Here is a 19,452-nt window from a genome sequence, read left to right on the forward strand (position 1 = left end):
TAAGAGCGGAGTTCACTTTGATAATGAAGTGATACTAAGGCCAGAAGATATCAGCTAAAATATCGATGATACCAAATTAGATTTATTGATTGATATATTGACCTGATATTATTTATTGCACATTGCTTTATTGTTCATTTTACATCATTACCCAAATTGTCATTTCATGTCATTTTATTGCAAATCATTAAAGATTTAAATTCAATTTAGACACAAAATACATTAAAATTAAACAGTTTCAAACAACAACATTCTGCAATGCTCCTGCCATTTTATAAAAGTTCATGTATCCGCAAAGACAAACGTATGTTCATGACAATCCCTTACGTAAGAAAAGTAAAATATGGCACAGTAGGAATATATTCAGACTTTCCTGATGATCAACTATATTCACAGTTCACCCTTTTTCATATTCAACACATTTAAAAGCCTAATGTGAAAAATAATCACAATATTAAAATAAATGGGCACAGGAAATCAATATCTTTGACTAATACATTCAGCATTATTTCATTATTTAAACATTTTAGAACAAAACTGTTAAATCTCAAAACAATTTATAAAGAAAATACAAAAAAGTTAATCATGAGTCTCGATCTGTGACTAAAAGGGAATTCCTAAACATCTCCACATTCTGAGTGGATCTCATCACAGGAAAAGTAATCCTTCAGTGGAGCAAAGAGATGTCTTATCACTGGAACACTCCAGGATTTACCCAACACTTTCTGTCTCTGAGTACGACCCATGTTCTTTACATCTGTATAATGCTTCGGAAATCCAAAAATCCTGCCAAAGGAGCAAAAACAGCTTTAGATCACTGTAGCATTTATATTAGTGGTTTGAGTAAAAAGTGGGGGGGGGGGGACCCCCAAAACTGACTTTTCCAGTTCCGTGATCCATATATTGTCGTCTTTTCCATTCATGGTGACTGGGTAATGCCCGTCAGAAGGTCCCTGCTTGAGGGAGTTTGCGCGTGTAGTGATGGTGCGTACTTTTATGTACTAAAATAAATACCAGAAGAAAATTAGAACAAACAGCATAATGACAAGTTTAGAAATGTCATTTGTTGCCTTATTCTTTAACAAAAATTTACAAAAAATAAAACAGACCTTAGCTGTGCGGCCAGGTTCAAGGCATTCCTGGAGGGTTAGTTTGTCATTTTGAGAAGCAGTTATTGGTCTAGACAGAAACAAAACACCAGTTTAAAATTTTACAGAAAAGACATTAACTAAAATGAACGTGATCTTAGCTCTAAAAGGGGTGTAGACTGAAGAGAAAAATTTAACATATATATTTTTTTGAAACTTAAAGGGAATGTCTGTGATTATGGGGAACTGCACTTCTCCCCGGTGTTTACGTTTAGACGTTTTTAAGGAGAAAAATGACAGCTTATACATGGCTGATAAATTCACTGTTTGAATTACCACAGAAACTCATGAAACATGCTCCTAAATAATCTAAAACAACAAAACTAAGTCAATAATATTCATTAATTCATTGTCTGAAACCTCTTTTTAAATAAACTAAATAAGCCAAAATTGTGTAACGAACAAGCAAACAAATCCGAGTAGAGTCACATACAGTAGTGTAAATAACATGCAGTGGACATCAACACACCTGTTCATGCCTGGGAGGTTCCCCCAGAAGTAGCGTGCTCTGTGGGCAGGACTCACTTTAACAGCATCAACAAGGACTGGATTACACTATAAGCAAAACAAAGACAGTAATTATGCATGCACAAAAGATGATTTGCACTTGAAGAGACAAATGGCACCAGAACAGTGTCAAAACTAGACAGAGCCAAAAACACCAGGTGGAAAAGACTTCAGGTTTTAACATTTCACATATCTAAATATATATGTCATGAGCACCAGTGTGAAACTCATAAGCACAGAGAGGGGAACTGTGTTTGCACTGATTCATATGACACCAATTGCCCTTGGCTGTTTTCTACACTTGAGTTTTAAAATGGGTGTGTTCTGACAGTTTGGAGGTGGGATCAGGGCCATTTGTCAGTGAATATTATTGACTTATGTCTCCTTGTTTTGACTGCCCACCTACACCAAAATGGAGGATGTGTACCTTTTAGCCATTCAAGTCTCATTTTGGAAATGGGAAAACGGGGAATATTGTTGCACGTGGTATGGATATTTATACATACAAAATGTTTAAACTTACAGGTTTATATTTTCATCTGGTGTTTTTGCACCCTGGGGGTTTTATTTTAACGTGGCACCACAGACACACACCTGAAAGCTTCAGGAATGGAGGAGAGTAAATATGAAGAGTTATGGCAGCTGCCTGCACTGCTAAACAAAAGACGGCTAAAAAAAAGGAAGGCGGCTCGAGGAAGCGAGATGCCAAACCACATCGAGTGTTTTCTTATATGTGAAGGAAACGTGAAGTAGGTGATGTTGGATAGCAATATGTTGTGCTCCTCTTCCTGTGTGACTTATAAAGACCCATCCATGCATGTTTGTGTTTTAGAGGCGTGTGGTTGGAACTTGTGGATTAAGTGAGGATTCATTTTTTTGGTTTTCACAATATCAACTACCCCAGAATTAACTTGCCATAACAGGCCATATTATTTCACAGACGTCAACTCTTACAGTCAGCAAATAAACCTTTGCATACAAGAGTGAAACAGAAGGGGTACCAAATAAAAAAAAAAAAAAAAAAAAAAAAAAAAAAAAAAAAACAAAAAAAAAACAAGGAACATCAATACTGAAAACTTCTAAATTTCTCACGGAGCCTCACTTCTAAGAAGCGGCAAATATCGGCTTTGTCTCGGTTGTTCATGAACACAACATTCTCAAAGAGCCAGAAGAAAGGACGAGGGTCATCCTCCTTTGGCTTCATGATGTTCAGCAGCCGATAGTATTCGAAAAAAAGCCGGCCTGTGCCCTCTGCAAACAGAAACAGATGAATGAAAATTAGACCAGTGGGATCAAATGTATTATATATTTAATCGCACAAGGTGCTGCGATTAATCACACTGTTCTCAAGGCTACAGCTTTTAAGAATTATTTAATATATGCATCAGCATAAATACAATCTACATCCACTTGCTTGTGTAAAAAGTGAATTATGGGAGGAAGTTATGGCTAAAATTAGTAAATTAATTAAGCATTAAAAAAATTTATGTTAATATTCTGCATGCATTAATATTGCTCATACATACACAGTTTATGTATGCAAGAGTAGCATTCTATTATGGTATAATAACCTCACATTCGGTGAGCTATTAAGAATGACTTACAAAGTTTGCAAAAAGTAGACTGCAAGACTGTGTGCTTTGTTTTGTACATCAATTACATTTATCCTAATCTAATTATTAGCACTTTCACTTAATTTCAGTCTTTTGAATACAACTGCATTTTAAAAAAAAAAAAAAAAATAATAATAATAATAATAATTCATGACTTACCAAACAAGCCCTTACGTGCTGGATTTACTATTGACAAATCGTTGCATGGGCTGCCACCAATGAGCAGATCAAATGGACCCCACTTCTCAATCTGAACAAAATTCAGATACTTTAAACAAAATATTGGCTTGTACGCATATGAACTTGAGTATCATTCCATTCTTAATCCACAGGGTTTAAAACAATACTATTTAAAAAGCATTACACATTTTTTGGACTATATAATGTGTTCTTGGGTTTGTAAAAAGCATCATTATTATTATTTCTTACAAGATCTCTGCCCCATGATTCCAAAGGTTTTTTTTGTTTGTTTGTTTGTTTAGGGGAGAAGACCTGGGAGCATTGAAGTAGGCAATATATCTCCCTATTACAAGTCAGAGGTTCCACACAATTTTTTGAAGCCATCATTTTTAGGTAAAAATACTACATAGTGTTCCTTTAATATGATGTTTCAGCTCTTCTGGGATGGCTTTACACAAGATTTAGGAGTGTTTATGGGAATTTTTTGACTGTTCTTCCAGAAGCGAAATTTGTGAGGTTAGACACTAATGTTGAATGAGAAGGTCCGACTTGCAGTCTCTGCTCTAATTCATACCAAAGGTGTTCCATCAGGTTGAGTCAAGTTCTTCCACACCAAATTCACTCATCCATGAAATAAATATTAGCAAGAAAAAATTGTAGCACAGGTGGCATCTTATCACATTACCACGCTGGAATTGTACTAAGAGAAGAGGTCTGCATGCCTAGGTGCTTAATTTTATACACCTGTGGCCATAGAACTGAAATAAATTTTCATGGGTATGACAGAAATGTCTTTATTGTCCAGGCTTAAATAGTACCCGTTCTTTGGTTGTCCTGACCATAGAAGAACACTGAAAATGTATTGAGAATAACAGGTGAAATAAAGTTTGTAATTTTAGAACTACAATGTGCATATATACGTTAAGTGAAGCAGCTAAAATATAAAAACGTACAGGTTATTATAGTGGGTATGTTTGTTTTGGGCCAGGCAGAGTGTGTGTGTGTGTGTGTGTTAAAAAACAGCTTTACCAAGAAAATGAAATATATTTCAGAAATGATGGGATGTTGCACATACGTGTTCTTTGGTGATTCTCCGCACATCATTTACTTGGGTGATTTTTCCATCATGATTCACCATAGAAATTGTAATTGATTCATCGTCAACTTCTGATGCAACGTACTTTTCCACTTTGAAGCCAAGATCCTTGAGAACCAGATACCCTATAAAAAGACACAGGCTGTTTTAAAACAAATTACATTTTGAAACACTGAAATACAACTAAAACATTTAAATAGGCCTTTACTATACCTGTAGCAATACCATCAAATAGTGAGAGAACCCTGATTGGACGGCGCAGGTTAGCAGGGATTGATGGATAAACACGATGAGGCTCCTGTAGAGGAAAGAAATCAGAAGTTTTTTTTTTTTTTAATAAATAGGGAGAGAAAGAAAATAAAATCTAGGCTGAACAATATTTCTCTTAATCAGTTTCACCCATGGCGAGATCTTAATTGATAAAGTACAATGGTGTCAATATAATTTGAGGCATTGTATAGATGGTATAGATGGTAGAGACTTTTTGAATCTGTTGCTTTTAAAAGAAAAATAATGGTAATATGTCTGATGTCCATCAACTTCATCATTCATAATCATCAACTACACAAATGTTACTATTAAGGAGTGAACCTTTGATTCATATTCATCAACTACACAAATGTTACTATTAAGGAGTGAACCTTTGATCGGTTTCAACACAAGTATTTGTCAAACACAGGTTACAAGGGTATATTAAAAATAAAAAGTTAAGTATATTGCCTTGCATTTGTTAGCACTCCACTCTATTTGCGTGCTAGAAAAAGGTGCAGTGTTTGCACATAGCTGCTTTCCCATTTACAGAGCCACTGATAAGCGACTGTGATCCAAAATGGCTCAGGCTTTCTCTCTGTGCTTTGCTGGCTGAGCTACGTCTTAGAAACACCATCTGGAGCCGTTTGGTTTGTTTGTGGAGAGACTGCAGAACACTGAAAAGCATATGTGTGTAAGAGAGAGCACAAGTGTGAGAGAGATGGGTGTGTGTATGTGTGACTTGATATCACAACAGTACTGTAACACACTGAGGGATATTTACATCATTTGCGAGCAGCTCTTGGGGCTTCAGCTGATATTAAGGTGGGGGTAATGTGTGTAATTGAATAAAATTATGTCGACTACATGATAAAACCTATATCTCTCTCATAATATACACTGCACCATGTTGTTACAACCATAAATGCCGCTTTTCCACTGAATAGAACTTGGTCCCTGGAACGTGTGGAGGAGCTTTCAGGGACCAGGTACCAGATTTGGACAGTGAAAAAGCAACAGAGCCGTGCCGAGTCGAGTCGAATCACGTATGCAGTGGAAAAGCGCCATAAATGGTGACGTGTAAACCCTGCAGAGCACTGATTAGCCAGAGCCATGTCAATCACCACAAAATGCAGAGCTCATTCAAATCCAGCATAAACTTGCTGCTTGTTAAATTGAATTACAGCAGCTTTCACATTTATTTTTAATCGGACTCACAACGGCAGCTGGTAACTTTACCTCAAGGTGTTTTAAAGAGGTTTATATGCTCCTTTCCGAGTTGGTGGCCGACAGAAATCTCCAGTGAAAGCCAAACGTGCAAAAATGAAACTGAACGAAGCCTTGTTCAGCCAAAAGAAAAAAAAAAAAAACCCGCAAATACATGAGTATACAGCACCTAACTTTTCCACACTGCCGTTGTTATGGTTTTTGAGAAGTCAGTGATTCTTGTTAGAGACAGGGTTTTGCAACGTCACCAAGCTGTGCCAGTGGAAAAGGGACAAGCTTTAATCGTGCCGAGCCGTGTAGAGTCAAGTCGATTAGAGCCAGACCCATGCAGTGGAAAAGCCACAAAAAATGTAACTTTGGTAGTACACTCTCTGTTTTACCCACACAGCAACAGAAAAGCACCCATTACCAGAATAGATGTCCAATGCTAAAAAGTGAGCTAATTCCTCCAGCAGTAACTCTCAAAAACCTGATTATAACACTTTTGTAAACAAAAATGATCACTAACTTACACCACACACATCCATGAAGCAAGTTACTAACTACTTCAACTTGTGTCCTCTGTCTGTTTCAGCTGTGTAAATTCAGGCCATCTCTCTCCCTCTCTGTGTGTGTGTGTGTGTGTGTGTGTGTGTGTTAGAATCTTCTTTTAGCTAGGTAACCACCCGTCACATTTCTGCCATAAATCCTTACACATTTCTTGTGATTCAGAAGTTGCTTAGTCAAGTATACCAGCAATGGACATAGCATAGCAGCCACTGAGGCTTTATTCTCCGTATTACAGCTACATGGAACAACACAATCATTTAGAAGCAAGAACTTTAAGATGACAGCTAAATATCCATAGAAGTATACTCATACCAAAAATGCTACAAAACTAAACAGCTCGAGTTACAAATGAGTTTTGTTTGCTGTAGTAAACAGCTGTTCTCCATAATCCCTTTAAGTAATAATGCAGTAAAAATTAAATGAGGCAAAAAATGCTGTAACTTACAAATGCCATAGCACTATTATTAGCAAAAAACTCTTGGACACGTATACTCCAGTCATGTCTGGGTTTCAATGCCCCAGAGCTGCTTTCTGGCAAACACAGGTAACAGATCCATGGATCCAGGTCCTTTAGCTGGGTGAACATGCCTTGGCCAACCAGGATATCCACACAGTCCACACAATAGGAGCTATGCACAGAACAAATCATGTTCAATTTTTTATTTTTTGAGTTACTAAGGACAAAAATATCTACAATTATGATTTAACTTACCGACAGCAGCTGTCATATCCACACAGAATAACCTCTAGTCCGGCACAACACACAGTGCAGTAAGACTGGTAGCCATCCTCGTCAAACCTATACAGCGTCTCTATGAAATTATCCTACACAAGAAAGAATCACATGTACAAATTCATATCCATACAGCAATAAAACTCTAAGTGATAACGCAGCCCTACTGCAAGAAATATTAACTGTTACAACAGAAGAGTTTTAGTATGTTCACACCAAGGTACCTTGCATTTTAGGCAAAGACTCCCCTCAAACAGTGGATGAAAAGTCTCCGTATTTTCAGATCCACATGACAGGCAAAAATCTAGGAGACAAATAAAATAAAATAAAAATACAGAAAAAAACCACACGTTTTATGATGAAGATCTTTGCACAGAACTGAGTTTAAACAGGACTTGATTAAAAACACTTTGAATGGAAAGCATTTAAGGAAATGCTTATTTCATTGATACCAGGGCCATTGTCAAGTCTGCTTTTTGGTGCTATAGTTTGATTTCCTTATTGATTCCTGAAAAATGTAATTGTGTACATCACAGTAATATTATATTTTAATTTCTGGTTCTGAACACAATGTAGAAGGTCTGTTTAGTAACAACAGGCAAACCAATGTTCAGACAATTATTGGAGGGAGAGTATCTGTGAAATGACAGGAGGCTACAGCAGTGTGTGTCCTCGCGTCACGCATTCACCTGGATTCAGTCTAGTGCTCAACATTTAAATTCAAGTTAATCTTTTTTTTTTTTTTTAAAGTTTCTGGAAATGTTGGCCCCCAATATATTCATTCATTCATTATCTGTAACCTCTTATCCAATTCAGGGTCGCAGTGGGTCCAGAGCCTACCTGGAATCATTGGGCACAAGGCGGGAATACACCCTGGAGGGGGCGCCAGTCCTTCACAGGGCAACACAGACACACACATTCACTCACACACTCACACCTACGGACACTTTTGAGTCGCCAATGCACCTACCAACGTGTTTTTGGACTGTGGGAGGAAACTGGAGCACCCGGAGGAAGTCAAGTCACAGACAAGTCACCCGGAGCAGGAATCGAACCCACAACCTCCACAGTTCCTGGAGCTGTGTGACTGCGACAAATCTGTGTCGCAGATTTTTAAAAATCTTTTAAATCTTTTAAAATCTGTGTTTTTAAAAATATTTGAATCCACGTGGTCTGGGCCTGAATGTGTTTCTTGAACAAATTCCTCTCGGTATAGAACAGATTTTATTGTGTTTCCATGGGGGAAACAAGCAAAATGCTTGACAAATGCCAAACAAAGAGCAGTAGATTGTGCACTGGATCATGGTGAAAGTATTTGTTTAATTACTAAAGGTGTATATTTGTGAATGTATGGAAATGAAGGTGCTCCCCGTGATTTTTAAAATAATAAATTCTTTTGGCCATGGGCACCAATCAACAGAAATCAGACAAATTGGAACTGGTCCTCAACTAGAAATGTTACTCGACTCCTATCCCTACAAAAGAAATTTTAAAAAATCCAATATCCCACCTTCAATATTCTTCCGATTGACCAAAACCTCATGTACCATTTTATCTATAAGAAACACCCAAGAAAAAATAAAAATCAGATCAAATCATAAACAATTTGTAAGAGATTACCAACATAATAATGTAGGAATAATATACATACTCCTGCTGCAAGCCCTATTCCGAACGTGTGGACTTTGATTCTTTTTGTGATCCTTGTTCTTGGAAATGTATTTTTGTTTTCTTTGAGCTTTAACAAAGCGTGAGGTGTACTCTTTCCATTTCAGCTTTTTGCAAATTTCTTCATCCTTTAGGTCCACCCATCCATTCTGCAAGTCCATTGCTTCAGATAGATTCTTCAGGCAGATTGACACTTCTTTCAGTTCAAACAACTTGCCACATTTTTTCCTTACATGCGTTTCATTTGATTTTTGTAGTGCAATGTGCCCTGAAAATGTATAGACAATTATTAGAGTGAAGAATTTACACTTATTAGCGCAATCAGCTGTCCTAAAATTCATACTGACCAGGTTTACAGACCACCATGGACGCTGAATGTGAATTACTGCTTCCTTCTAATGGCATACGAGTTTCAGTAAGAAGAGCTTTAAGTCCATTTGGTCCTGCAGTTTTAAAGCCTCCAAACGCCCAGTCCAGCAGAACAATCAGCAGCTCATTCTTACATGCAGACTCAAGAGAAAAGACTGCTTCACTGCATCTAGCAGCTGCAGCCACCTGCTTTCAAATAATTATCAGGATAGTACTGGTGTTATGAAATTAAATGACAGTTTTACACTAAGAACAGATCAAGCAGCAAGGTGAAAAGTGAAAGATGAAGAGGAAAATAGCATTGATTCTTTGAAAGAGTCAACACGCTAAAACTGACCTGCAGAGACTGAAAAATGGCTTCTTTGTATGTGGTCACATTAACAAATGATTTAGGGCAGAATCTTTGTGCAAACTCAGAAAAAGGCCTGAGGTTTTTTGGATGGACCTGCAATAACAATACAATGACATCTCAAAATGTGGGCAGCTTAAGAGTGCAGTACAGAACACAAACAGTCCAATCTTTTTCTTACCTTAGAGACTATACCAAAGCCAAGCCACTGTACTTGACACACTGTTTCTCTCTCCTCCGTTTTAGTAAGCTCTAATACCTGGCCAGGCCAAAAAGCAAAGTCTTTCACCTGTCCCCACACCTGCTCACCCACTGCAACCCATTCCTCAACCTGCAGGTGGAGACAAGCAACAGCTCATTAGTTTTTACAGCAATTCCTGTTTTTTCCAATCTTCATCAGTTACTGTAGATGATCATTCTGGCATAACTGGCCTCTAGCTACTATTATGTTTTTTCCAATGAAAAGGCTTTCTGTTATTTAAAGAGAAATGTATCAAAATGAACTACATGGTAAAGATTTGACAGCTTAAATGGTGGATACATGTGGTACTAATCCAATCTTAGATATAACTATCATGCTCATCAGGCATGGGACCTCGCCCCAGAGCACAGCGTTAAGTTTCAGACTCTAGGGTTTGTTAAAGAATGCTAAGAAAACAAGTCCAGTGTTTTGTTTTTGCATCACTTTTTTGTGTGATTTGTTAAAAAACATTGACACGAGTTCAGAGATCAAGTTGTCTATGAATACTTCAACATTAAAGCACCCTCAGTCATCAGAAAATTCTTCTCTGGAAAATGGAACACATCACAACCCATGTTATGTAATGTTCTTATGCACATTTTATCCAATTTGATATTTCCACAAGAAAATGTCACCAATGCCCCAAACTTGACTGAGTTCCACGGTGCTTTTATAAACAGCTGAATTATTTGAGGAACTGAGGTACAGAGCACAGTATAGTCCTGGTCACTCAGTCTCCAGCTCTCACTAGGATTTTATATCAATGGTTTACCTGGCATGAGTGGTCCATTTCTTCTTTATTGTTCTCCGAAGTGAAGTCATTCACTTTATAGTAAACAGGCTGAAAAAGTGAAAATAGATTGTGTTTAAAAAGTCAAAAATAGAATATCAGTAAATGACGTTAAAACATAATTGAACCTCTAGATACCTTTGGATAAATATCAGTCCAAGTGTCATCATCGTCAGTGATATCATCATCTTCGTCATCATCATCAATGACAATTGATTCTAAAATATTTTGCCTTTCTGGTGAGGAATATGACAAATAATTAAATAAATAATTACATTTATATATTTAATACCCTGAGAACCTACAGGTGTTTAAATCGCACAAATTTCACAAAAATGTTTATTACTAAACCTTGCTTTCCCCTTTGCATCTCTGATCCTGAAGTAGTAGTACAAGCCTTTGTTTCCATAGGCGTTTCATCCTCCAGTTCAGTCAAGTCAATAACATCTGAGAATCATAATAATTTGTTGTTTAATTCATAAGTTAGACCAAGTCTATCACTACAAGTACAGACAGAATTTAAGGCTTAAGGTAAAGTTGTTTAATACTGAAAACACAAAAGAAAGGAGTAGTATGTTTTTAAAACTACCAATGACATACTTCCATGATAAATGCAATTCAGATTAATAGAATACTTCTCAATAGTTAAAAATTGGTTTAATGAGATAAGCAACCAGAAAATACTTATATTTGAGTGAAGGTTCATGGTTTTGTAAACTTGATAATCCATAATCAGCAAACAAATTAAATATAGAAAATTTTTGCGATAAGATTTTTGCTATAGCATCCGCTAATCTGAAGTCGTTACCTGACATTACACTTTCCTGGGCCTCTGGGCTGAGAGGGTGCGAGGGGGCACTTTTATAGGAGCTGCTATCGGTGCCATCATCATCCTGGGGCATGATCTTCTCCTCAGAAGTGTCCATTTCTTTCTCCTGGAGAGTGTCATCACCAGCAGTGTGAAATATCTGCGATGAACAGAGGGCATGAATCTCAAAAACAAATGATAAACCCCAGAACACATTCTTCAGCTTCTGAATATATAACAAGGTGACATCAAGGGCCACTTTGCCCACACTATACTTTTCTTAATTTAAAACCATATTTAGTCTAGAAACAGAATTGAGGACCCCGGCCAAATAACTGGCCCTATATGCGATAAAAACATTTATACAAATTGTCTGGGTCTGAATTTAACATTTGATATTACTTATTATTATCATCTGATACTTCTGAAATCAAGGGTAACTATAGGAGATTTCTTTGAATTTACTTTTCTTTGCCTATGAAAAATAAATAAATAAAAAAAAATCATTATAATTCAAATGTATGCCATATATATTAAGTAATTATTTATACTGTATAGTTTACATAGCTACTTACTTGGGCAAAAACGCTTTCCATTCTCAATGATTTAGGCAGAGCCAAGAGGCTTAGGATAAGCTTTTTGAAAATGGACGTCCTTCCCATTATCCTTAATTCTGTCCTCCAGTACTCCCCCATTGACTGTCCAGATGGACTTGCTGAGCTTTCCCGGTCAGTGAACTGGTACTCAAAAAACTCATCTGTTAACAGATTAACATCCTCTGCATTTGGGCAAACCCCAAACAACAAACCTAAATCAGCTACAGCTTTCCCAGTGACTATCATCTTTCCGTCTGGGCTTAAGATAAGAGCCAGGTTTCTGAAGGCAAGTTCAGGCAAAGGTAAATTATTGATGATGCTGGAAGAAACTGCCATGTAGAATGAAATGGCACTCTTGTAGAAGAGATCAAAATGGTCATTCAGCTCTGAATCATTCTGTCGAAGATACTCAACCACCTGCTCACCAACGTTCACCTGTTCTTTTGGTAGATGTTCCATCAGATCACTTCTGGGTGGTCCACAGGTTCTCTTAAAGTGGTCAATGGATTTAGGCTGAAGGAAGCTGGATGCGTAAAGGTGAACTAAATCAAAAGCATCTTTAACACCTTTTATCATATCACTATCACAATCCCAGCTCTTTTGAAACTCACAGAGAGGCTGTAGAACATGTGATAGAAAATGGAAACATGCTTTTAAACATTTATCACTTAGGAAGCCACAAATTTCCTTTATATTGCCACTGACAGCAAGAGAGCTGAAGTACTGCAACAAGTCAGACCAAATTATGGTCATTTTATGAACTACTGTCCATAAAAGGACACAATCACATGTCAAAGAAGAGGGGAAGTTTGAATCCTCCATGTCCTTGAGCTGTTCCTTCAGAGAGGCTGGGAGAGATGAAAAGTGTTGGTGGATATTTTTGAGAAGTTCCTGGATTTTTTTGGACAGCTCCATTGCCATAAAGCCACTGCAACATGCTTGGCCTGCAAGGTCAGTGAGGCTACACAGGAAGAGAGTTCTGGGATTCAGGCTCTTCAGACCTGAAACAAGCTCTGTAGTGTCGGGTGCATTGGAATAAAACATCGCAAGGTTCACTAAAGGAATTTCAAATTTCTTCAGAGTCATCAGTAAACAGCTCAGCAGAGTAGTACTTGGCTCCTCCATAGGCTCAATTACATCAAGCAACCTAACTTTGCTCTTTCCAGCAGCCTGGTCAAAATATCCTATCAGGATTACACTGCCCGTATCCCCATCCATAAGCTCTACTTCGTGGTACATATACAGACAGTAGGGAGTCTGAGTGCAGGAAGCAGTGATGTCATTAGGGTATTTCTGGCCAAGCACTTGTCTGGCTGCTTTACATGTGTAAAGTGGGTCTGTGCTGGCTGAGACTGAGGGCTGGTGTTTGCAGATAAAAAGCAGTACTGGCAGGCTGCAGGAGAAAGTGTCAACAACTTTGGTCTGCATGTTTGTGCCTCCTTTTTCCTTGACTTGGCCTGGAAGTGTGTCTGGATCTCTGGCAAGGAGTTGAGCTTCATTTGCTACAAAGAAATGGAATACAAAAACAAAGCTTTTTTTTTTTTTACCTATAATAAAACTGATGTTATTCTAATTAAACTCAACAATTTAGCACAATTTATGACTACTTAAAACATTATATAAGCCCCTAACTGAGTCTTAACAAGGTGCCTGCATTATAAAAAAATGTAATAAATATCTCAATGTCTTACCAAAGTCCAGCTGTGCAACGGCCTTTGGTCTCTTGTCAACAACGGGTTCTATGCCTTGTCCACCTCGTGCCACCACAGGGTCATACAATTGTCCCTCAAAATTCTGATCAAAAAAAACTTTGAACCATCTCAGCAGATTACGTGTTTCTACAAACCTGCCTCGGATCAAAGAGTCAAATTGCAGTGGCTGTATTGGAAAAACAGAAGCAGAGGACAAAGTGGTATTTGATAGTGTCAGGTTGGTAATTTGTAATTAAACCTTATTTGAAAACCATGGGTGAATATTCAAAACTTTATAGGACTCCACCGCTGACATTTTAAATTTCAGAATAGGCAAAACTATCAAACAGACCTCGGGTTGGGCATGTTGATGATAAGGTATACAATATATAAGTTTTATATAAGAATGATAGCATGACAGATTTCCTTGACTATCTAGTAAACTTCCAAATAAACAAGTATTGTTAATGGCAGTGAAGGGCAAGATATAAACATCACAAAAATATAAGACAAGAATGCCCAAAGCACTAATGTTCTCTTCTGTTTGTTGAAAAATCAAGGAGAAATCAATGACTATTATAATTTGGCTAACAAATTCCACACAACATAGTCTTATGAGCATGAGCAAACGTGGGATGAAAACAATCGTCAATAGGTTTATTTAAGAATAGTGACTATACCAGTTACTTCAGGCCCTGCAATCTGACTGGCTGAGAGGCGTTCCACTGGTGCCAATTTTCAGAGCTCTTCAAGTATTACTCTGCAAAATTTACGTAACCACCACCAAGACGGTGGAGGTGTGCCTAGACTTGTTCCCATTCATTGCACCTTTGCGAACAAACTTCATACATAGGTTCCCATGATCAGGTGAGGCATCAACGAGAGGGAGACTGACAGATCTAAGTGAGGTTTTACTTAGATCAGAAGACATTTAACAATCTGTTTGGGACATCTGTCTTTTCTGTCATAAAGAACTTTGTTATTATTTTGAGAGGAAAGTAAATAAATGTTGTGTGGCCTTTGACTTTGCACAGTGTTATAATGTGTACAATAATCAACACATGCACTAAAATAAGACCAGGTGGTGGTGTTATGAAAACACTGAACCAGTTGTTTGCAATTTAGGTGTACTTCTTGACTCCTCTCTGTCCTTCAAACCTCATATTAAGGCCCTAACCAAAACATCCTTTTTCCATCTACGTAATATTGCTCGCCTTCATCCCCTGCTTTCTGTGAAGGACGCTGAAATTCTGGTCCATGCTTTCATTTCCTCCCGTTTAGACTATTGTAATTCTCTCTACATTGGCATTCCTTCTACGACCATACACTCCCTTCAGTGTGTTCAGAACTCTGCTGCTCGGGTCCTCTCTTATTCTAAAAAATCAGCTCATATCACCCCTGTTCTTCATCAGCCCCACTGGTTACCCATCTCACTCCATATTCATTTTAAAGTTCTCCTGTTCACATACAAAGCTCTGCACGGTCTGGCGCCAGCCTACCTTTCTGAATATTTACACCCCTACTGTCCTACTAGATCACTGAGGTCCTCTGAGTGCGGTCTTTTGTCAGTACCAACATTTAAATTGGTTACCACTGGTGGTAGATCATTCAGAATGATGGCACTCAAGCTCTGGAATTCATTACCAACAAAGGCTTCGTCTCTGCTTTTCATTTTCTGCCTTTAAAACCCAGCTAAAGACCTATCTTTTCTCTCAGTACTTCTGCACTCTGCAGGCATAAGTGTATTCGTCTATCCCCCCCCCCCCCCCCCCCTTCTTCCCCTCCTCTTTGTGTAAAGCGACCTTGGGTATTAGAAAGGCACTATATAAATCTAACTTATTGTTATTATTATTATTAAAACAGAGTGGTCCTAAGCTCATGGTCGCACAGTCTGGGGTTTAGGTGCACTGTATGAACTAGCCGAAACGTCATTGTAATTTTCCATCTCTCTCTTGCGGACTTGTGCTTTAGCAATATTCTAAAGGTTCCACCTCATTCACGTCTAAAATTATTTTAGCAATATCTGGATGTTTAGGGGAAATGTTGGCTTTGCTATTCAGATTTTTTAATGGGCATTTTCATAATTTGCAAAAACTCAATGGATCAAAAACTCACTTATGACCTAATATGAACTTACTTCTTTGATAGAAATCTTATTGAAGGCATGTTCAAGAAGTTTATAATTGTTATAAATGTCCACTTCATTTTCAACTCTGAATTTTACTTCCTTTAAGTCAATACAGCCAGGTTTAAGCAAATCCATCAGCTGGCAATAGGCAGCACCTGGAGAATAACACATCAAAAGCTGAAGTCAATGTGGTAAAACCAGCATGAAAGAAGTAGACAATGCTTTAGATACTTTACAACTGACAGATGAAAACTTATACCACACAGCAAAGGATCTATTAATGTCTTTCTAAGCATTCCTTCCACACAAATCGCTGTAGATACATTAAATAACTTCAGAAATATTCACAAGAATTAAAGCAGAACAAACTCCTCAGGTTTATACTAATATATACATGTTTCTAGAACTGGAACACTGCACTTGTAATTTACCAAACAATTTTATATGATCCAATAAAAGAATAATGTTTGATTTGTTTAAAATATTTAACAAACAAATGTGCAATGAAAAAAATCAATTGTTTCACTGTCTTAAAAACAAAATCAACCAGAAGAGCTAGAGGTTGAATTGTCCTGAATAATTCTTCTACATACACATTTAAGAAAAAAAAAAACTGGAAGAGGTTCTGTATGTCTGAAATTATTAAAATATTGCTTTTGTTTATTTAAACTTGATTTATCTACACTCTCTTTTCCTGGTTAAATTCAACTTCTTCTAATTACAAATGCCAAAACTCAGAAGCAACCGAATTTATCAGCAATATTTGAGTATTTTTTTATACATATAAACAAAAACAGAATTTGATGTCTGCAATACACTCAACAAAATGACAAAAATGGAGACAAATGCATTACATTTCTTTTTAATTACAATTCTTAATCATTTAAAACTACTTGTTGCAATTTTGTCAATTGAATTTTTGCCCATTTATGCTTGATACAAGAATTCATCAGCTCTACGGAAACCGTTTTACAGGTAAAGGCAAGTTTACGTATAAAACAGCGTTAACTACGTGCGAGACGTCCTCTGCGTCGCCGTGCAATTCTATTTATATATTTATTAGCGTACTCTAATAATATGCCATACTGCACTATGTCTTGATTATAATATTGTTAATTAGAATAGTTAACTGTAACTAAAGTTACTGGATTAACATTTCTCAGCAACACTGCTTACAACGAGGAAGAGAAACATGACTGCGGCCCCGACAAAATGTCCTCTCAGTTTAGCTAACTTTACCAAGGTAGCTACTGTAGCGCCTCCAGTCCCTGGAGAACCGCAATACACACGTGTTCTCCCTCTCCCTCAGACTTGAATTATCAGGGCAACCATGCGGCCAAAATAAGCGCGACCACGGTAACCCGTTTATGTACTTATCACACGTCTCCCCCGCAGCAAACATTAACCGTAGGTTTATTTAAAAACACATCAAATCCGCACTTACCGCCGCCCGCACCGCTGGGCTGTGTTGCTGATTTGAGTGAAGTTCCGCCCACAAGTCCAGTGACGCTCTGATTGGCCAAAACTCACAGGTCAACAGAAAACGTTTTACACGTAAAGGCAAGTTTACGTATAAACAGCGTTAACTACGTGTGAGACGTCCTCTGCGTCGCCGTGCAATTCTATTTATATATTTATTAGCGTACTCATACGTTTTAAATTGTTTTTATGTAACAATCACACTACGAACACGAAACATATACACAGAAACGTTACCCTGAACTCCAAGTGTACAACATTAATTATTTAGTAAATTGAAAGTTTAGCCTGCAAATGCTAAAACCGAAGCTGAAGTTGGCTTTCTCGTTTTTATTTATGCTAACCATACGCCAGGAGAATTTGAACTGAAAGGGCTTTTAAAACATTAAATCTGACAACCTCTCGCATCTAAGGACAAAGAACTTTTAGTCACAGACTGATTTTGCAGAGACAGTCCATGGCCATCATTGTCTGATTCTTTTCTTCATTAAGTGCTGTGAGACAGTTCTGGACTGCAGCCAGTTCCAACAGACATACACACAGTCTACAATACCAAGCTACGGTAGCTCATACAGCCTGAGGCCTGGTACAGTTTTTTGTTTTTAATCGCCTCTGACAATATGTCACAACTTGTTAAAAAGCTTGTTTGAGCATGTCTAATGAAATTTAGTCAATTAAGCATTTCAGTAACAGTTTCTTACCTGAGCATGTTTCTTCCACTTTGACAAAACTAGACTGCAACGTGCAGTTAAGCCAGGCCAGTAGCTCAGAGTCGGCATGCTTATCCTCTTGATTAGAAAGCACATTCACAACCATCTTCTCATAATCTGGGGAGGGGAGGAAACCATTAGAGAAATCATATATTACATACAATGATTTATGTGAAGCATTAATATTTAGACAGCTAATTTAAACAGCTAATAAGCATTAAATCAAAATCACTGCCAATTTGAAATCATTGATAGGAGCCAATGTCCAATCGCAAATGTTAATTTTCATAAACAGTAAGATTTCATGCACATGAACAAAAATCATGAAAACAAAAACACGAAAAACATTTAGCCTATATTTTGTTGGTTTATACAGGGAAATCATTTTCTAAATGTTTACCGCTGTTAAACGTCTACAATTTTGGGGGTCACAGACACAAAAGCCCCAGCTTTACCTAAACGTTAAAGAGCAGCAGTGAGTCGGCATCAGCCAATCAGTAGACGGCGATCCAAAGACCCGGATGATGAAAGACTCTCATTCATTTTGTTTGCTTGTTTTTACTGGATGTGCTGTTGAAGGAAGCGTGCCCTTTAATCACACGCTTAACTCACTACAATGGCTGTTCTTCATTAGCTCCAAATTCTGCAGTGCTGCGCCACAATGCATTATTGATCAGTTTAGCTAGCTACATAAGGTTAATCTACTCCAGGAGGAGTGTTCTGGCTAAGTGAGAAAAAACTCCCAGTTTTGTTGAATTAAAGTACAAAGTAATTGGAGGATACAGTACCCGTTTTTCCCCTGACCTGACTAGCCATAAATGATTACCAAACAATTACAAAAGCCTAACTACTGGTAAAGAGGATAATATGCCATACTGCACTATGTCTTGATTATAATATTGTTAATTAGAATAGTTAACTGTAACTAAAGTTACTGGATTAACACTGCTTACAACGAGGAAGAGAAACATGACTGCGGCCCCGACAAAATGTCCTCTCAGTTTAGCTAACTTTACCAAGGTAGCTACTGTAGCGCCTCCAGTCCCTGGAGAACCGCAATACACACGTGTTCTCCCTCTCCCTCAGACTTGAATTATCAGGGCAACCATGCGGCCAAAATAAGCGCGACCACGGTAACCCGTTTATGTACTTATCACACGTCTCCCCCGCAGCAAACATTAACCGTAGGTTTATTTAAAAACACATCAAATCCGCACTTACCGCCGCCCGCACCGCTGGGCTGTGTGGCTGATTTGAGTGAAGTTCCGCCCACAAGTCCAGTGACGCTCTGATTGGCCAAAACTCACAGGTCAACGGAAAC

The 19,452-nt window shown here is 37.8% G+C and overlaps 1 protein-coding gene across 2 annotated transcripts; it reads right to left on the reverse strand.

The window, feature by feature from the left end:
• Positions 1-106: 106 nt before the first annotated feature.
• LOC136696162 (uncharacterized) lies at positions 107-19,452 on the reverse strand. Of its 2 annotated transcripts, none has more exons than XM_066670325.1 (25): positions 19,353-19,452; positions 18,123-18,248; positions 15,952-16,097; positions 13,815-14,001; positions 12,103-13,625; positions 11,528-11,687; positions 11,071-11,166; positions 10,858-10,955; positions 10,702-10,770; positions 9,870-10,019; positions 9,677-9,784; positions 9,318-9,525; positions 8,954-9,238; positions 8,813-8,857; positions 7,527-7,606; positions 7,282-7,394; positions 7,015-7,198; positions 4,758-4,842; positions 4,524-4,669; positions 3,428-3,518; positions 2,758-2,906; positions 1,618-1,703; positions 1,110-1,179; positions 880-1,001; positions 107-786 (listed from the first exon to the last, which is right to left on the reverse strand). In XM_066670325.1, the coding sequence occupies exons 2-25, from the start codon at positions 18,235-18,237 to the stop codon at positions 618-620; spliced, it is 4,485 nt and encodes a 1,494-aa protein (XP_066526422.1). In that variant the 5' UTR covers positions 18,238-18,248; positions 19,353-19,452; the 3' UTR covers positions 107-617. The 2 variants fall into 2 exon arrangements, with proteins under 2 accessions (XP_066526422.1, XP_066526423.1); XM_066670326.1 differs by lacking the exon at positions 19,353-19,452 and adding an exon at positions 18,587-18,974.

Source organism: Hoplias malabaricus, chromosome 5 (genome assembly GCF_029633855.1).
Source record: "Hoplias malabaricus isolate fHopMal1 chromosome 5, fHopMal1.hap1, whole genome shotgun sequence".
NCBI lineage: Eukaryota > Metazoa > Chordata > Actinopteri > Characiformes > Erythrinidae > Hoplias > Hoplias malabaricus.

What these genes read in the sequence shown, in the direction of transcription:
- LOC136696162 (XM_066670325.1), bottom strand. Translation starts at nt 18,237, where the DNA reads ATGGTTGTGAATGTGCTTTCTAATCAAGAGGATAAGCATGCCGACTCT. An exon ending in CCATTTTTCAGTCTCTGCAG is followed by an intron (nt 9,526 to 9,676) that starts GTCAGTTTTAGC and finishes ATTTGAAAGCAG; the next exon opens with GTGGCTGCAGCTGCTAGATG. An exon ending in GAATAGGGCTTGCAGCAGGA is followed by an intron (nt 8,858 to 8,953) that starts GTATGTATATTA and finishes TGTTTCTTATAG; the next exon opens with ATAAAATGGTACATGAGGTT.